The sequence below is a fragment of the Bombus affinis genome, chromosome 8 (assembly GCF_024516045.1).
Source record: "Bombus affinis isolate iyBomAffi1 chromosome 8, iyBomAffi1.2, whole genome shotgun sequence".
NCBI classification, from domain to species: Eukaryota; Metazoa; Arthropoda; class Insecta; order Hymenoptera; family Apidae; genus Bombus; species Bombus affinis.
In genome coordinates, this window is record NC_066351.1 from 14,700,561 (window position 1) to 14,719,318 (window position 18,758).

Below are 18,758 nucleotides of genomic sequence, written 5' to 3' on the forward strand. Positions count from 1 at the left end.
GATAAGACAGACGGACAATAGCGTGTATTACGGTCGAATACACGATAAGACGATCGAATATAAAGATTCAACACAAGTATCTTCCATTTATTTCTTTTGACGCAAGCTTTATACTTTAGTCATCGGGAGTTCATTTCCAAGAGATAAATTTCAATTTACAATTTCCTTCCTCCTATTTGCTCTCAACTTTCTTTCAATTTTTATCCAGAATTCTAGCCCGTACGTTTCACCCTGCTATCGAAATCATCTCGTGCTTTACACTTAGGGAAAGAGAGGGTTTGCCAGCGCGATCTCACGAACCCATTGACAGATCGCGGCGTGCAGACGTCCCAGTAATCGACTCTTCTCGCAGAGAGGCGGAAGAGACGTTGGAAGAGGGGTTGAGGTCCGCTCGACAAAGCCTTTTGATCTATCACCTCGTCGCTGCTGGTTCTTCCTTGGCGTTTTCCATCCAGACTCCTCGTGGTCTCGTACCCGTTCTACCGGTTAACGCAATAAAGTCGGCAAATGGAATTGCCACGAACGGGCGGAGCGTTATAATTCAACTCCGGGGAACAATTTACCGGCACAATTCCAATCTGAGCAAGGTCGACCCACTGCCACCATCGCCACCGCGCAAAACCGATCCAAACTTTCGCGATAAACAACAACAATGCGACTGTACGCGTACCAGTTCCGCGGTCCTTCGCCGACCATCACTTCCGGTAACTCTGCAGACCACCTGCGAACTTCCTTTAAACGCGTTGATCGCTCTCTTACGCCGGATCTTTGCATCGACCACAAGATTTCGTTCTCTCGAAGCTTGCTTCTTCGAGAATGTCTTCTGTCTGAGAAATGTTCTCCCTTTGGATTAACCCCTTGTCCCATGATATCGGATTTCGCTTCTGATTCAGCGAGAACACGTTGTATTTGCAAGAAAATTTAGTTTCAAGTACAGCTTTCGATTGAATTCTTCAGTTAGAATCGATAATGTTAGGAATATGGGTAATAAATACGTCGAGACGATATCCCTTTTTATATGGTAAATGCATTTACGATAAGTTTCTGATAAATCGTGATAGACAAAAGTTTTATACAGACTGTATTTCACGTTTAGGATGAACGCGAAGAATCGGTTATTACGCGCTTCGTCACGTACCCCTAAGAATATTCCCTCTTCAAAGTATTCTTTTTTTATAGCCATTGAATTTCACTAAAATCTTTCCACTCGTAAATCAAAATTCATTGCCCGGAATAATAAACAATATAAATCGCGACTCGTAACTACGATTTCATATCGCGAATAATTTTCGTCGTAGGAAAAATAGCGGACGGTTTTTTGATCGACCGTCATCGTTCCATTAACTCGTAAAATATAACGTACAACGTGAAGCCAACGGTCGACAGCGACTTTTTATCCCGAGCTTTAAAATTTATATTTACACGGGCCACCCCGTGGCGTTCTATTTAATCGCTAACCGCGATACCTACAATTTTTCCAATTTCACAGTTCGCGTATCGGTTAAGCTAAGTTTATTTCTTGCCAAGTTTCCCCACGCAGCAGGTAGTTTCTTATGATGGTCGATCCGCCGATACCGAAAAGAGAGGCTGAAACGCGATCGAGGGTCGGTTTAACAGACACCACCGAGCGAACTTTAAATAAAATTAACCCTCGTGCCGCCTATCAGCTGCTAGCACGGTCTACGACCATCCTAATGGCGGCACAATCATGCCGTTTTACGGTGTGTGGCGTTATACGCCCGATAAAGTTGCCCCTGTGCCGAAATCCGGTCGCTTCACACGGCTTTTCGATTTAATAACTGGCCTTCTCTGCAAATTGTCGTAAATACCCAAAGCGAATAAGGTGGATTAGATTCCGCTGATAAATGGAATTTCGAAATCGTTTAACTCCGAATGGCTGTCGTGAAAATACACCGCAACTTAAATTTTTAATGCAAATTAAATTCTTCTCTTAAATTAAATTCTCTTCTTAAATTAAACTACAACTGGTAACGTTGGATTGTAGGCGATCGCAACGGTTTGGATCCGATTTGAGTTAGATCACTTAATTTTAGAATATTTCTCTGCAAGGTATCGCAATGAATTGAACGGTTTTGATGATACAAATTTCACGGAAAATACGTTTATTTTTACCGGAGAGATTGTCTAAGGTTTGAACACGAACGGAGCTCGCTGCGAAGGATCAATTCGTATTTCGTATGTTACGCGATGAATCTTTATCACGTAAAATATAGAATGCGGAATAAAATTAAGTAATCGTATCTGCAAATTATTGTGTACGAGTTACTTCAACATACATAGCCCGGAGATACGATTTAAAGATTGAAAGATTAATAAAATGACGATACAAGCGGAATTAAGTGTTTAGGGTTACAAGAAACAAATGGTTATGAATAATAGCATCGCGATGGTATTGTTGACAGACGTTTACGTTAAATCACGCGTAATAGCGTTTAAAGGATTAATGTTAAAATTATGTTTGGATACGCGCGTTTGAAAAATGAATGGAAGGATAACTCGATCGAAGATTTTCTGAAAATGGTGGAATTATGTTATTATACGGTAAATGGATGAAATTACTGCATTATGTTTGATGTATCGTATCGTTAGGTAAAAGCTAAGTGGTTTTGAACGAGTGAAATCTCAGCAATAGGGTTACGAGCTTTCCGTCGATTGAAATGTTGCAATAATTTTTGTATCGCGATTAATTGGCCAAGGTAAAACTCTATAGAATAGCGTTCGTAAAAAAGATTAGAAGAGACAAATATTGAAATATCTTGAAAATTTCACCAAGAATATTTATCCGCTTGTGTAAGATTAATTTATCTTAACTACGAAAAACAATACTATTGTTATCACAAGTCAGACAGAGTATATTGGTTTCGTTTGTGCTCGATATACCCTGCAGCGAACCAATAGAATTATTAGTACAGTGTATGTCTGTTCCAGACTTTGTTTTAGGTTCAACGTGACTCGATAAGCTTTCAATTCATTTCATTCACAAACTACGGGCTTCCCACGATCTAACTTTCCTCAAACACTGTCAGTGAAACGAATATATATATAGATGTACGAATCTTCCACGAAATCACGCATCTCCGTTAATATTAGAAATAAATAGGAGCCTTTTATCTGCAAAAAAAGAAGAATCATAGATTGGCAATTTCTATTTATGATCGAGTATCACATCGTAATAATCAAAATGGAAGATTGGACGAATGAATTGCACGATTTAAAAAATCCCCGGGCTTTCAATTCTTCGTATCAAGAAAATCAAGCGATGAATATTATTCTCCGTATGTACCATCAAAGACCAAATAGCTTGCAGCATCGACAAACCAAATCGAAAGTCAACACAGGCTCTCACGATTAATCGTCCGAGTCCGACTCTCATTAGCCTGTACACCTGGACCGATATTTCGCCTTCAAGTGCGTTCTCTGACCGGATAGCCAGCATTAGTGGCGTAGTATCGATTATGTGATGGCCACAGGGATCGATCAACTGTGAGCGATGCTGATAGAAGGCCGAATTCATTTGGACGAGCTCGCGCGCTTTTCTAATGAGGACGCAAATATCTCTGTTTACCAACATCCTTTCTCTGTCTGCGTTTAACACGATACCACTAATTCGCCTTTTCCCAATCGTCATCGGTCATGTTGATTTGTATCCGACTGTACCGGATCGATAATCGACCGATCACACCGTGGGACACCGCTTCATGTCGACGCGCGCCTGCCGTATTTATAATCCGAATAATTTATTGAAAGTCGTTTAATCGAACGATTAATGCGCCCAGGCCGCGCTCTGATGGCCGTTTCACTCGTATTTTTCCAGACTTTTTTTTATCCCCGTTTTATAGACCCAATGGATAATTCGATAATCGAAGCGATTAATTTCTGTGGAATGGTTAATCAGTCGCGCAGAATCCTATTATTGTCTTCATAATGAAGATTCACCGTCTGGAATGGCTTAATCTGGCTTGTTTGCTTCACGATAATCTGAGAATCGCGGTCGATCGTTAATACACATATCGAATTTGTTACGTATTATGTCAAAACTGTTATACACTGATATTAGAAGAAAGTTGTAAAACCTCGTTCAATGTTTCCACGATGTTACTGCCTTTTTATTCCAAGTTCAAATTCAACGTACCAATTGAACTTTTAATTGATTAATTTAAAGGGAAATGGCTATCCTGAAAGAATTTTACACGGCGTGCATGATATTAGATAAATATAAAATAAATTTAATTTGTAAGTAGCTTATAATAATCGTCTCGGGTTAACGTATCTGAATAAACACATAACTACAAGAAATAGAGAAGATGTGAAAAGCTTTCCCCACTTATACAACAATACACGTATCTATGACAAAAATTGTGTACGAGATTCAATCACGGTGGCAATTTTATCTTCGACTCATTTTGTCTTCGAAGCATCGTAAGAAAAGAAAAAAGGCGTGGCAGAAAGAAACGCAATCATCCGTCATGCTTCAGTCATGAAGCCAGTCAAGTCAGCCTTGCTGGCAGTCATCCGTCTTCTTTGTCTTCTCTACGCCACGCGTTTTAAATATCGAATTAAAAATCTTAAGATTGCGACGGCCCAAACGTGACCAAACGTTGCAGTGACTCCGATAACGCGAATGGATCCTTTGTTCCGAGAGAAACTCATTTCAGATCTCCCTTTGAACCATCGAGATCTCACCTCCAGGCAGACCCATTCTTTCATTTTTTATCAACGCGACTACCTCGTTGCTTTTCCTTTAAAGCCGCGCCCGCGCATTTTCAAGAGTCGAAGACACGCAGCCAGACATCGTTTCTTCGCACGTACCGATATCAGATTCCTTTCATGGTCTAACCGAGCGAAACATATCTCTATATAATCGCCTTCAACGCGACTACGCGTGAAAATGTCACTTCGGAGGCACGTGGACCGCCTTTCGTCCACGAAACACGTACAAGCCTGAAGGGATCCGATGTTCGTACGATCTTCTGTTACGTCTTCAGTCTGATATAGAGATCGATACATCTAGAGGATGTCGTTTTTCGAACCGCCATTTCCCTCAGGAGGATCATCTATAAATGGACCCTTTTGTTTCCGCGAAAACCTGTTCCCTTCTGTTTCTGAGACTTCGCTTTGCACGTCGGAAATTTCAACTTGAGAAACAGGCCTATTGGTTTCTCGTGATGTTCGAAGATAGAACCAGAAGTGTGTCGCTTCGTTGACAATACATTTTCTGGATCTTCTTTTTCTTTGAGTCTGACTGGTAGTCAGTGGATGCACATTCTAACAAACATTTGCTCTGACGAAACAAACATTTGTATAAATATACATGTTAGAACATACATCCACTGTAACTCCAGCCTTAGACCATTGGTGACGCGAATTATCCGATAATGGTAATTCAACTCTATTTAGTCAAAACTTACCGGGACATTTAGACAAATTCTACGTTTCGCGAAAAATCTTTCGACCCTCCTTCAATTTTATCAATCGTTGGGTCTGTTCGTTCGTCTATCATCAAAGGATTATGATCGTTTCGTAGTTACAGGAATCCCAACCATAGAATGTCACCAGTAAACAAATCTGGTCGTCCGATTATCGCGAAAATTCGTGTTTAAAGGAATTCGTGACGATGGAATTATTCATTCGAAAAAAGCTTTTTTATTTAATGTTGCAACGATTGAAGCGTTTTTCTTTGGCAGAAAATTTAACGGAGCTTCAAAGAAGCATTCCGCATTGTTTCGAAACGTCAGGTTATCTCAACGCGTATAATTCAATATAATAATCCACGTAACAAATATAATTTCGACTAATGCCAGTCTAGCACGGTATACCGATAATTTGAAATCGACATCGGCCGAGAAGAGACTCGCCCCAATTCATTGGCGGTCAGATTTGATTACAGATCAAATTAATCTATGCAGATTAAACGCTTACCACTGGGTTCGAACTGCGAAACGCTTTTCCCCTGAATGACTCGAGCCGGCAGTTCGATTAAACGCTTACTCTACCCCTACTATGGCGATGAGTTACGGTACTGTTTGGAATAACGAGTCGTTTAAATCGAAATTAATGTGGAAGATTTATTAAGGAGACGCCGGTTTCGAACCACGAGTAATAAATCGACGCTCGGAGGAAACCCACGTTTCGCCAGCCGTGTACACGCGTTAGGATCTAAACTGGCTAAGTAAACCGTGGCTTCTATCTAATTCTAAGAGTATGCTTCGGAGTGTAATCCCCGGAAATCCTTGTACACACCGCCAATACCGACTGTTCTTCCGGATAAAAACACAATCCCAATGAATTCTGTTCCTATTTGGACGATCAAGATTCACAGTAGAAATTTATATCAGATCAAAAACATCTAGTTATCGATAGATTCGTAATTAAGTTACCATAGGAGTTAAGTTTCAATACGCGTAACAGCAGTTAGAACAACAATTAGAATTTTAGCCAGTTCAAAGAGTCGAAGAGTTTACCGAATTTATAGCACGCGTGAAAAAGTAGCGATTCGATGGATCTCAAGCTAATTTTTATTTTTACTCGAATTACTGGAAAGTAAAGCTGTCTTATCATAGCAAACCCTTCGATTGTAATAATGTGCCATAGTTTATAAATATACAAGTTGTTTCACTGTTCCCTTGTAATAATATTATCGTTAGAGCGACCCATAGTAATTCAATAACTCATACTCGTCGAGATCAAACGAAAACACTTCCACATCCGATCATCCACGTTTACGACTATCTGCTGCTATAAATTCCTATCGATTCCTGGCGGAGAGAAGCGGAGAGCTTTAGGGTAGCGTCCCTCGTCGAACGACGCTGGCAAGGACACGGAGAACGGCTAAGTAAGCCGGTCGGGTCGCATCTGGTTTGAACGGAACGTAATGCCCGGGAATATAGACGTCGTGGATACGCGGATACGGTTAGGCAAGGAGGAAGGTGCATTTAGCGGGCAGAAACGAGGCAGCCCGCGCGGGAAAACCGACAGCTCTTCCGGAGATTAACGCTAAGCCACACCTTATCATACTTTAAGCCGGCGCCCGCTATCGTGCATCCGATACACCCCTGGAAACACGTACTACCCCAGTACCAGTAATGAGTTACGACTGCTTTCAGACCGGAAGGAAGGAAGCTTCGACCTGAGCGACAGCTTGATTTCATTCTGTTGGTGTATTGCTGTTAAACCATGAAATATAATGCTGTGTCTAACTCATCGCGTATCGGACAAATGGTGTGAATATTGCGTAGAATTTAGTGTTTGTTTTATAGCTTCGTTTTCGATCGGCGGGGGAGTCATTTTTTGAGTACATGATTTTTTTCTTTTTTGGAATTGCTCGATGCAAATAACGCTACGATGGATTCGATGGAATTATGTTATGATCTTAATGTTCCTTAGCGTTAGTTAATTGTCAGTTAATCTCTTTAGACCGGAGCGGAATTTGCAGTTCTTGGTTACTTTAGGATTACAAAGAACGAAGATAGTTAAATATCGTTGACTGAAGAAATCGTAGGATGTTCGATCACAACTTGTCATTTTATAATCGTAATAAGTAGAAGAGCATTATTACTTGTCTAGTAATTCTTCGACCACATTCTCGCTTAATACTTTCAAACTATTGTAATCACTCGACCCAAACTCTATCATCCAGTAACATTAATCATCTAGCGAACTATACCATAATTTCCTCCCAATGGTATAAATCTGTCATACTTCCAATGAAATATTCTCCCAACATTTTGCACCTGGTCTACACCGTCGAACACGATCGCAACAAATTCCCTGTTGGTCATTCGTTCTCGATATCCAGCCACGTTTTCTATGTCTTCGCGACGACGTCACGTAAAAATAACTTCGATTTGACCGGATTCGCTCGACACACAGAGAAAGAGAGAAATAGAAAGGGAGAATAGGTGCCGTGTTCTGGTAGCGGGAAAGCGCTGTACGTGACAGATTTCGGTGTGTTCGCGAAACGACGGGAAAAGAACGACGATGTACAGGGGGCGACTGATAAGGGCCTGGCTTGGTGATTCATCACGATCCGCGATTATCTACCTGTCACTTCCGGTTCAGCTAGCGCGCGCGACGAATCAACTATCGCGGCTCTTCGCTATCACAGGACCCACTATTTTCGCCGGCATCACCGTACACCTTTCGAAATTGTCGAGGATTCAATGGCGTCCCTTTGACCGAGCTTTTAGACTGGTTCGTTTGCCACGTGATTTAATAATTCAACCTGACAGTCTCTTTTGTCGGTTCTTTCACCGCTTTTGTTCCCCGATACGCAATACACAGTGTGGACACAGATTCTAAACTCCCGTCACGTTATGCGTACTTTTATTCATTGTTCTCTAAATAGATATAATTTTTCATAACAGATATAATTTTTCCATATGAATATACAAAGCTGTTTAAACTCGCAAACTAATTTCCTTGAAATAACAAGCTACGTAATTTGCTTAGTAATTAGCTAAATTCGAATATGACCAATATTTTATCGGTTACTCGAAACGTATTCTTATTTTTGATATCTTTTCTCGTTGGTCTTAAAGTACACGATATTTCCCTATGTTTTCCCCATTGCACTAAAGATTGACAGCGTCTCGGAAAATACAACAGGCTCGATAATTCAGTGGAAATTTCAAGATTGAATTTTAAGATGTCGAAGCTTACGCGACTCGAATCTTCCTATATCTTTCGTTATCGATCTCTAGCGGTAAATATCGTCGAACCAGCAGCGAGGAACCTCGAGATCTTATCATTAACCGACTAACTCATCCTTCTCTGTTTTCCAATCTTTCTCTCGCGGTTCGTACGAAAGAATACGACGAACCAACAAATGCAGAGAAACTCTGATTGCGAGGGAATCGAGACGAAACACAACTGCTTCGTAACGAAGCTTGGAACGATCGCTTCCGGCACGGATGGAAGTCGAGCTTCTGGAAAAGTCGCGACGTTCCCATGCGAGAACAATTCCCGAGCAACGAGCTGCCGCGTAGAGACGGCATTAAAAGAAACGCAGTGAACAGGCCTTTGAAGTCTTTTCCACGGCGAGATACGAACGTAAAAGCGACGTTGCACGATGCTTCGCGTCGTTCTCGCCCTCGTGTGTTCCGTCAGTTTCGATGATTCGACGCGCCGGCGCCTAGACACTCGACATACGTGAACGCGCGAGTGCGCTAATCGCGTCGCGAGTAATGGCGCTGGGACGCGAGAACCTCTCAGTATCTGTAATTATTCCTCCCGATTCATGTTCTCGAATAACAACCGTGACTCTCCTTTGCTGCCTCTCAGGTTTCATAGCGTTTCCGTGTTTGCAGAAGACACTCTTCTATCTCGTTGTTTCTCTTCCTGGTTTTGGCGAACGAGGTTTTCACTATTTCAGGTGGTTCCTGATGAAGAGATGTTTGTCGCGTCGTGTCGATGATCTTTTCTAGTGTTTTTGAACTGCTAATGTAAACACGTTCTTTCTCCTTTCACGGTAATGACGTTAATGGAGAATGTTGCGAATAGTTTCGGATTTCTTTGTACCTGACTAACTAATTTACTTTCTGTAAATAATTTCCGACGTAATTATGATCGATTGATCATAAAACAAGGTGGATAAACAGAGAACTAATCTCTTGTCTCGTAATATCGAGTCACACTCATGACAAATCACCACAAAACAACATTGCCTTGATTACAAATCTCCTTTCAGTTTACAAAATAAGCTAAATCGTTAAAACGAAGTTACACGGAGTGTGTCGGTAATTCGTAACGCTACAGAAGATTTATTATTTCCTATGACATCGAGACTTTGTCAAACAAGTTGTTATTGATTAACTTCCAAGCAGCAGACAGAAGCGGATAGAAACATCTTATATCACGACCAAACGAATGGACTCTGTCAACCGGTGGCACGTGCAGGAGACAAATTTTCCCATCCAGTCATTCCCCGAAAGGTTCCAATTTTCACGTACAAATTCTCCACTAGTTCGGGTCGACTGTTTTTTTCGAGCGTCGATTCGAACGGTTTGGTGCACGAGGTTCGAAAATAGAAAATAAAAAAGAGAAGAATGAGAGAGGCAGAGGGAGAGAGCAGCGGCCCCGGATGTTGAACAAGTCCGAAAAGTCCGCGTATCCGACTGCCGGATGCAGCTCCTGCCTTTTTCGCGTGCGTGCCACGGTAACTAATTGCTGGCGCTATTGATTTTACCCGCTACCGGTATCTTGTTTGCGCGAAATCCGTCCCTGGCCGAGCGCAACGCAACGAAAAGTCGCCGATTTTTATCTCGGCCACGCTTCCCCCGTTATAAATCTCTGTCTGTTATCGAGAGAGTGAATTAGAGGGGCGTGCGGCGAAGAATGAAGTTTCTGCGATTTTTATTCCACCTGGACGTCTATACGCGTTGATATACAGGGTGGTATAATTTATTTCGGCGACGATGCAACCGGTCATTCGTCGTGTTTCTTTGTTCCCTGTCCGTGTATCGACTGTATCAAAATAGAAGGAGAGAAAAAATAATTAATCGAAGTACAGTGACCTAAAGATCCTTATTTATACATATATTTATCGGAAGCTTTATTGAATATATTACGTGTTACAGAGAAAGTTTTGTTTGGCATACGATAGGACCATCGTAAAACAAATACGAAAATGTACATAGATGTTACAAAATATTTCTGGCAAACATACACTTTATGGTGAGAAAATTATTGTTATCAAGCGTACATTTGCAGTGAATATCTTGTAACTTTTATACACATTTTCGGACTGCTTTAAAATCTCAGTGTTATGATTGTAACAATCTAATGATAATTCAAAGAATTTTCTATAACATACGTAATATGTTCATAAAAATGTTTAATGGTAAATGTTCAAATACTTTTGTGAGTTACTGTATATATATATCGAAGTATTGGAAAGTCTCAAATATCAAACACGCGATTATAATCAAAACGTATTAACGTAAAAGCGATACGGGATTTTTCGATGGTCGGCGAGTCATACTATAAAAGAAGAAAGACGAAAGGGACCAGGGTTACCAATTCTTTGTTTGTTCGCAGCAATGTAGCTTACCCCCGAATTTACCCTGCCTTTCACTTCGCTGAACCAGCAAACCTTCACGAAATACTGGAGTTTCGCTACAAGAGAGGAGAAGGATTGTGTAATTCGTACGGCAAACAACAGCAGCAGGCAGCTGTTGCACACATCGGGCAAAAAGATTACGACGTCTGCGAGGAAAAGCTGTTGCCGGCGAAATTAAACCTGACTGTTCTTTAAATGGAAATCGAACGGTTGTTCTTTATCGATTAAATACCATTCTTTCTACCAAACACGCGTCAAATTTTACGAATTCATGCAACTTTAAAATCCTTATACTAGGTATAATATAACAAATTACGAAACAATTTGAAAGATATACCTGCAAAAATTATACAACGTGTCGACGAAAGTATTCGATCACTTACAGCAGAATCTTTTCATGTGTGCGGTATACGAAACTCTCTGAAATTTCACTGCTACTGCAACGAGATACGACTATCGTGATTACGTTGGTAAAATTTGGAACCGATTTGAAGATGTATATAGAAGTTACAAACCATTTACTGCAAACATACGCTCAGTAAACAATCGATATACAGCAGGAAAATTTCCATAAATATTGATACTTATTAATATACTGAATAATCAACTAATATAGTGATTATTGAAATATTTTGCCTATGTTTACGATTCAAAATGCTTGCAATAAATATCTCGTAACATCTATATAGTTTCACATCGCTTTCAAAAGCCAATACACATAATGTTTTTTCATATCCGTAAGAAATTGCTACAAGCGTTCAAATACATTCTCGAATCACTGTATCTTGCAAGAAGCAGAAATAGTTGGCTGTAATATCCTGCGACTTAATCAGAAAACCGGCAACAGGCAGCGGTGAAAAACATCGAACCGATAGATGTATTTTTCGGTACAGTATCGAGAATCCAGCGCGACATTCTATTAAAAAGCCAATCCCTGCGATCGACGAAGCTGGACAAAGGCGAGAGAGGACAGACATTCGGTTGTCGACTGGTTCTCTCTCTTTCTCAGCATCGCTGGCCGGTTGTTCGGAAAGTTTCGCCGGCGATATAACATATCAGAGGTATCGGTGTTCCCGACCCCGTTCAAACCGGTGCCAGAAACGATCGTTGGTCGAATTATCGGGATCAGCATTTCCAACGGTATTTGTGGTCTGATTGCGGACTGGCAACCGCGTTGAAACCGTGCTGGAACGACGATTCACAAGCAAGAAAGAGAGAGAGAGAGAGAGAGCGCTACTAAAATTCGAAGGTTACCACCGGTAAATATGGCGGACGATTGAAAGAGAAGAAAAGGGACTAAAAAGAGAGAGCGAGAGGGAGAAAAAGATCGAAAAGATCGGCGAAATCAGAGGAACAAGACGAGAAGCAGGGTCGAAAGGGTGGAAAGAGGAGGAGACCAAGCTTCCGTTCGCAGCTTTCGTTGCTCCGTACCCTCCCCCACGAATACGCTCTCCCCTCCGGTAATCAAGCACCGCGAGCTTGAGCTCGGACTAATTAATGGAGACTGATTGCTCGACTCTATCCGGGTTAACCCGCTGCTGACTTCGCTTTATCGGTGCTACTTAAATTTTCGAGTCATTCCCCCTGAACCACGGAACGATTCCAGCCTTTTCTGCGAACACTTTGAGCCTCCGGAGAGGATTGAAATTAATCCTCTTGGAGTGGAGTGAGTGAGTGAGTGAGTGAGTGAGTGAGATAGAGAGAGATAGAGAGAGAGAGAGAGAGAGCGAAGGCGAATCCTATCCCGTTATCGGGATCCTGCATGAAACTTCTCTGTCTCTTCTTCGCCGTCGACGGCTGTAAATTATATGTAAAAGAACCGAGAATTGAATAATTTTTTCTTTCTACTATAAATTTTTGCGAGTTTTTAACGTAGGGGAACGACTGAATAGAAGAATTCCTTGTTTAAAAAGTGAATTTGCAAATTGTACGGGTTAAGGTGGTGCGTATGTTAGACATCGAGCCATGAAATATTAAAGGAGCCTTAAATGAATTTGATCGATATTCTACTGATCTTCGAATAGATCTAAAGCTTCGTATTTCATGGAGAAATTATTTTACAGAGAGATGTTTCCGCCTAATAGACGGATCTCGAAAGTACTATTCAGAGATTCCTTCCTTACTTGCTTTCGTAAGAGCCTGAAATATTGGTGCTTCTATCAAACAGGAATAATAAACTTCAGCAGAGTTGTAGCCTCTCAAAGTAAACAGCTCAAAAACGGCAACAAGTTTCAGAATCGTCCGATATTAAACCGAGTCGTCGTCTAATATCGTCGTAGAGTACACAGCCTCAAATGATATCAATAAGCAACCTCCTACGGTATTCTTTAATAAAGTACAAACGTTTGTAAACCGGTTTCATTCCCGGTGAAACATCATGACGATGCAACAGCCGGTTTCCATCTAAGCAAAAATCAACCTTCTGCCCGGTTACCGCTGTCCAAACAGAAGCGGAGAGAGAGATATCTTTATTAAAGTCGACGGACGACGCAAGATTGAAACGCGAAACTGTTATGTACCACGGACGGTTGTCGAAAACCAAGATGACTCGCAACTTTCCTCTCTTGGTTGTCTCAGTATGCCGAGAAATTTCCCTTCGACTGGCCACCGTCAAAGCGTTTAACTTCCGTCGAAAATTTCCGTCACCGCACCGCGAATTCGCATAGTTCGTCCGGCTAGGCGGAAGTTTACCGAGAACCATCGTCTCGAAAGCTGGAACGAACGCGACGTCATCAAGTTGCCGCGACTGAAAATCCGATTAGGTGCAGCCGTAGTAAACGTGTCGTCGAAATTCCCTAGTGAAAAGAGCATTTTCTTCGTCGTTTTCTCCTCTCGTTCCCACTGTAAATACGATACGTGTAATCGAGTCTCCGAGAGTTATCGAATGAGAAAACTCTAGCAATACCGTTAGTCACAGCTCTTCAAACACTTCGATACATTCGTCAGCTAAAAGCACGATCAATGGAGAAGCTAGACAACTATCTGCAGCAGACCACAGTCAACTTCAAATTAGAACTTGGCACTTAATCAAGATCGCACGCACTATCGAGCGAAGGGATTCCAATTGGATTTGAGAAAAATTTTCCTGAGATTCCTCAGAGTATTCAACAGATCAGAACAAATCTCAAAGGTCGTATTTAGAGTCGAAGATGCATTCAGTCTCGGTATAACAGTAACAACAGTTGAGTATCTCTTTTTTAGTGAAAAATTTCCCTTAATAAAACATCCGGAACTTGAAAAACGCGGGTTTGAAGAAGTCACTTTCTTCTCTCTATCGTCTCGATCGATCGCAAGGATCCATTTTATACTTCGCTACGAAAGCACCGCGATGGCAACTCGTGCGTGGCATATCCGATGCATGCGACAGAAACAGGGATTCGCAATTTCCACCGATAAAGATTTCAATATGGGCACAGAGGTAATCCACGAACGTAGTACACGATGGCGATCGACGGCAAGAAGATTCCATCTGGAAACTCCTTGCAACGAAACTGCTTCCGCAAGGAAGATGTGCGAACTTTTCTACGAGGAAAATCCAAGGAGGATTTATAATAAACTGGCTGATGCAAATCAAGCGCCAGCCGGTTCACGGATTCAGGTCGGGATTCACGTTTTTTAAACGGGCGCGGCTTTTGCAGACGATAAAAATGGGAAATTGATTAAGCGAAACGGGAATAATAAATGGACATTGACTTTAGAATTTTCTTGCTCGCGCTTTGTCTTTTTCTCTCGCTCTTTTCCTAGTTACGCGTTTCAGGTCACCGTGGTAATTTTTCATCGACGAATTTCAAAAGAACTAGCAACGCTCTCTTTTCATCTTTTCCTCCAGAATTGAAAGATGAATGGAGTTTTTCACCGGCGAACGTTGAAAAAACAGCGCCCCGGTAATTTTTCACCTACGAATTTCACAAACTAGCGAACGCTTCACTGTGCTTCTATTTTTGTCTTCGGAAGATGGGCGCTGAGTACGCGGTTGGTAAACACGGAAACGAAGAGTATTTAAGCCCCGATGAAATTTTTGGATTCAAATATTTTTTCCTTCTACCTCCCCGCCGTTAAAAAAGATAATAGTTTTGCAATTAAAACAATAAACAATTACAAACAATCAAGACTGCATATCTATTATTGTAAAATATAAAATAATATCTGAACAAACAAACTGCTAGCAAAAATGATAAAAAGTTGCGAATTATGGATGTTAGAGCAAAGAAACGCAGGCGAATAATACTGAAATAATGAAAAACAAAGTTTCACTTGTATCGCAAAACGAAAAAGAGAATCGCTGATTATTAAAACAGAAACAAAAGAGAAGAAATTATCGGTCTTTCTACAGAATGGGTTAAAATTCTTAAATACAAATCTCTTATCCGATCGCTTCCTTCGGATAACGCGATAGAATATTAATTCTACTAACTGAATTCCAAATGCTGATTCGGAGAACTCAAATTACCATGTAACAAACGTAAACCCTGATTGTAATCCGGGCACGCATCGAGCATCGACCGACTAAAATCAATATGCTCCTTAATAATCCAACCTGGTTGGAGTCGGTGCGATCGGAGCAGAGGTTTTGCGATGTCAAAGCAGCGTCGCGGCTTCAAAGTTTCACAGAGAATCCCATGAGAGTTTCTCATCACAACGCATCGATAGGGTTGGTACCGAGGCCAGGTCGAACGTCAAAGATCCAGAGGGTAGGGGTGAAACGGTAGCTCTTTCCTCGCTACAATTTCTGCTTACGTATTACCGCGACGCATAACTGCTACGTTATCAAAGGAGAATGGCGCTCGGAGAATTTCCGGCTTCATAGTTAACCTACTGCGTGCGCACGGCCACTGACCCGATGCGCCCGGCTTTGGAAATCTTTGGAATTGTTCGCGCGTCAAAAGCCATTGTTCCGGCAATGTTGTCACGAGAATAATTCTCGGTTCGTTGTCACGCGGATTTACGAATTCTTTTTAAGATTTTCAACCCTTTTTTTCCCGCCGTTCCGTCATTGTTGTCGTTCCTCGGCGTTAATCGCGTTAATCGCTGTTTCAAAATATGCATTTAAGCGTGTATACATTGTCTCGTACAACGTGCGTTATCTTTTCTCTCGTGTTTTCTCTTTTTCCATATTAGCAAGGTACATTGTTCTTCCCTTTTCTTCCTTTTAGGTCCTTTTTTCTCGTTTTCGTTTGCGTCGAATGATGCCGGTTAAACGTCAACCTCTGTTTCAAGCACAAAAATTGAAGGATATTAAGGCAGGCGTGGATTTCGTTGACGTTGATGGTATTTTTCAACGTTATCTTTTTCCTATTTGCACCGTTGTCGCGGGCAAAACTGCAAACTGCAAACACACGCGCACAATTGGAAATACCCTGCGCGTTTCCAAGTTCCTCTGTAACATTTTTGCACCGGCGATTTTCCTAACTCGACCGTTCACATTCCACGGTCGTCGCGAGAACAGTTTGACATTGGTTTAATGCGTTTTTCAAATATTCAACGGATTAATAAATCGATCGGCACGCGAAATGGAATCTGAAATCAAGTTTTCGGAAGTAAACGGCTCGTCCAGTAGGGAGCGAAAAACAGAAACAAATAAAAAATACCAAACGAGACAAAGGTAGAAAAAAATCGTGTTCGTGTTGTTTCGATCCCAGACGAAAAATTTCCACGTGGCAACGAAGGAAAGTGCATTGGCTCGCAAATTTGTTTCCGCCATTTTCGTAGGTTCGTTCTCGCGTCAATATGACACGTGCATCTCTTTGGATTTACTTTTTAACCGACAACCTTGCTCACCGCGAACGTATTAAGATATCCAAGAAGAAAATGTCAAACGAAATGACACGAGAAAATGTTACCTACAAGCGATCGAATAAGTACAGAGGCATAGTTAATGCAACGTTTAAAATGCTACCAGTTAGTTTCTGCGGAAATTGATCCGAACATTGATCCGAAAAGAAAATTGCGACAATGGACAATTCGACCAATTCGATACAATTCGCCAATCTAATAGCCAGCAGGAGTACGCTAAAGCCCGATAATATTTTCAGATCAAAGCTAATCTCTTTCTTCTATTTTCCTTCGCGTTTCATCTTACTCCAACCTCACGTTCCACCAATTACTTCTTCTTCCTATTTCGTCTTTCGTTTTCGTGCGCTTCCTTTTCTATACGCTACTCTTTTTCATCTTCTTTTCCACGTTTTTCTCTTCTCGTTACACACCACTGCTCCCCCGCCCCTCTTCTCCTCACATAACGCGTCATTCACTTCCTTTTTCACTCTATATATTTTTCAAGCTTCTATTTTCCTTAAATCTCGGTTCGCCACTTTCCCACATTTTTCCTCCAAGCACCCTCCGTCCTTTTTTTTTTCACCAGGCCGATAACCCAACTCTTGGCCGTCGCGTTTCAACTTATCCCCCGTATAATTCATTCTTCCACGCCGCGATCTCGCGCTGAATTCTCTACGGCCACTTCTCGCCGGTTAGATACTCGGCCGCAATCAAAATGGAACGTCTGTCTCGAAACGGCGCACCTGTTACCGCTCACGGGAGCTGAAAACTTCGCCGTTCCACCTGTCATCGTTCTCACCGCGAACGCTAATTGGATTGAAAAAAGGAACGGATAATGTGGGATAGAGGAAAAACAGGAGAATAGAAGAACCATAATGGAGACAAGGGAAGAGAGCAGAAAAAGAAACGAGAAAAAGCAGTACGGTCGTCGCTTACCTTATCGCCATACTCTTCGCTTTCAAGTGATGCCATCGCTGGTTCATCTCGTCCAGACGTCGTTGCAGCATAACCGCGTCATCCTGGCTGGCCAGAGAACTCAACAACTTCCGGCCAGTACCATTCAGGGATGCGTACACGTCTCGGTGTGTCTCGATTTCCGATTGCAGGTCCTGAAACATCCAAACAAAAGGTAACGTCAATTTTTCTCTTCGGGCGTTGCTAATTTTGTATTATACAAGAACTGAATTTTTTATGGTTGATGTCAATCCTCAATTAATACCAATGGGTTTTAGTTTCGAATGATGTACAATGAAGATCGTGGGTTAAATATCACGTAGAATTTTAGTACGTTTTTCATTACAGTTTATATTGTGCGTTTTAGGCGATGAAGGCTGTCGATAGGATTTTCAATACAATTAAAAATAAATAACTCAATATTAATTCAAACGATTGTAGTCACCATGACCCAATGATGCCAATTGAGAATTGTTTTTGTTCTCTTTATTCGTAATTATTAATTTAATAAAATTAGCGAGAACTATCACTCCTATTCTACTAAATTGAACGTTTGTTCAATTTAATAAGTTTCTATGATTAATATTATCGTATATATTAGTATTGTATATTTGGTTTCTGTAATAAAATAAGTTGTGCCTATCAAAAGGATAACGCTCGCCAAACTCAAATGAATTTTTCCATTTCTCGTATTCTCGCGACGAAAAACAGAAGTGGTAAAAATGTCGACCGACGTGTTACTCGTACAAACTAATCAAAACTGTGCAGGATTGAACTGGAATACGAAACTTCAAACAGAGACATTGTAACCAACTATAACACAAGCAAAAAGCTTCATAGTAACTTGATAATACAGTGTATACAGAAGCGTTAAGAACAAACAGTATATAAAATAAAAAGTGATCGATACAAATTACCGTGTACGATGAAATTTACGATCGTTGCGTAACCATCG

At 41.2% G+C, this 18,758-nt stretch overlaps 1 protein-coding gene across 10 annotated transcripts in view; it reads right to left on the minus strand.

Moving 5' to 3' along the window:
- LOC126919089 (dystrophin, isoforms A/C/F/G/H) overlaps positions 1-18,758 on the minus strand; it is a 434,304-nt gene that overhangs the window by 76,945 nt on the left and 338,601 nt on the right. For all 10 annotated transcript variants that reach the window (XM_050727761.1, XM_050727759.1, XM_050727760.1 and 7 more), the window contains one exon: positions 17,786-17,958. In XM_050727761.1, coding sequence (XP_050583718.1) covers positions 17,786-17,958 — 173 coding nt within the window. The remainder of the gene's footprint in view (positions 1-17,785; positions 17,959-18,758) is intronic.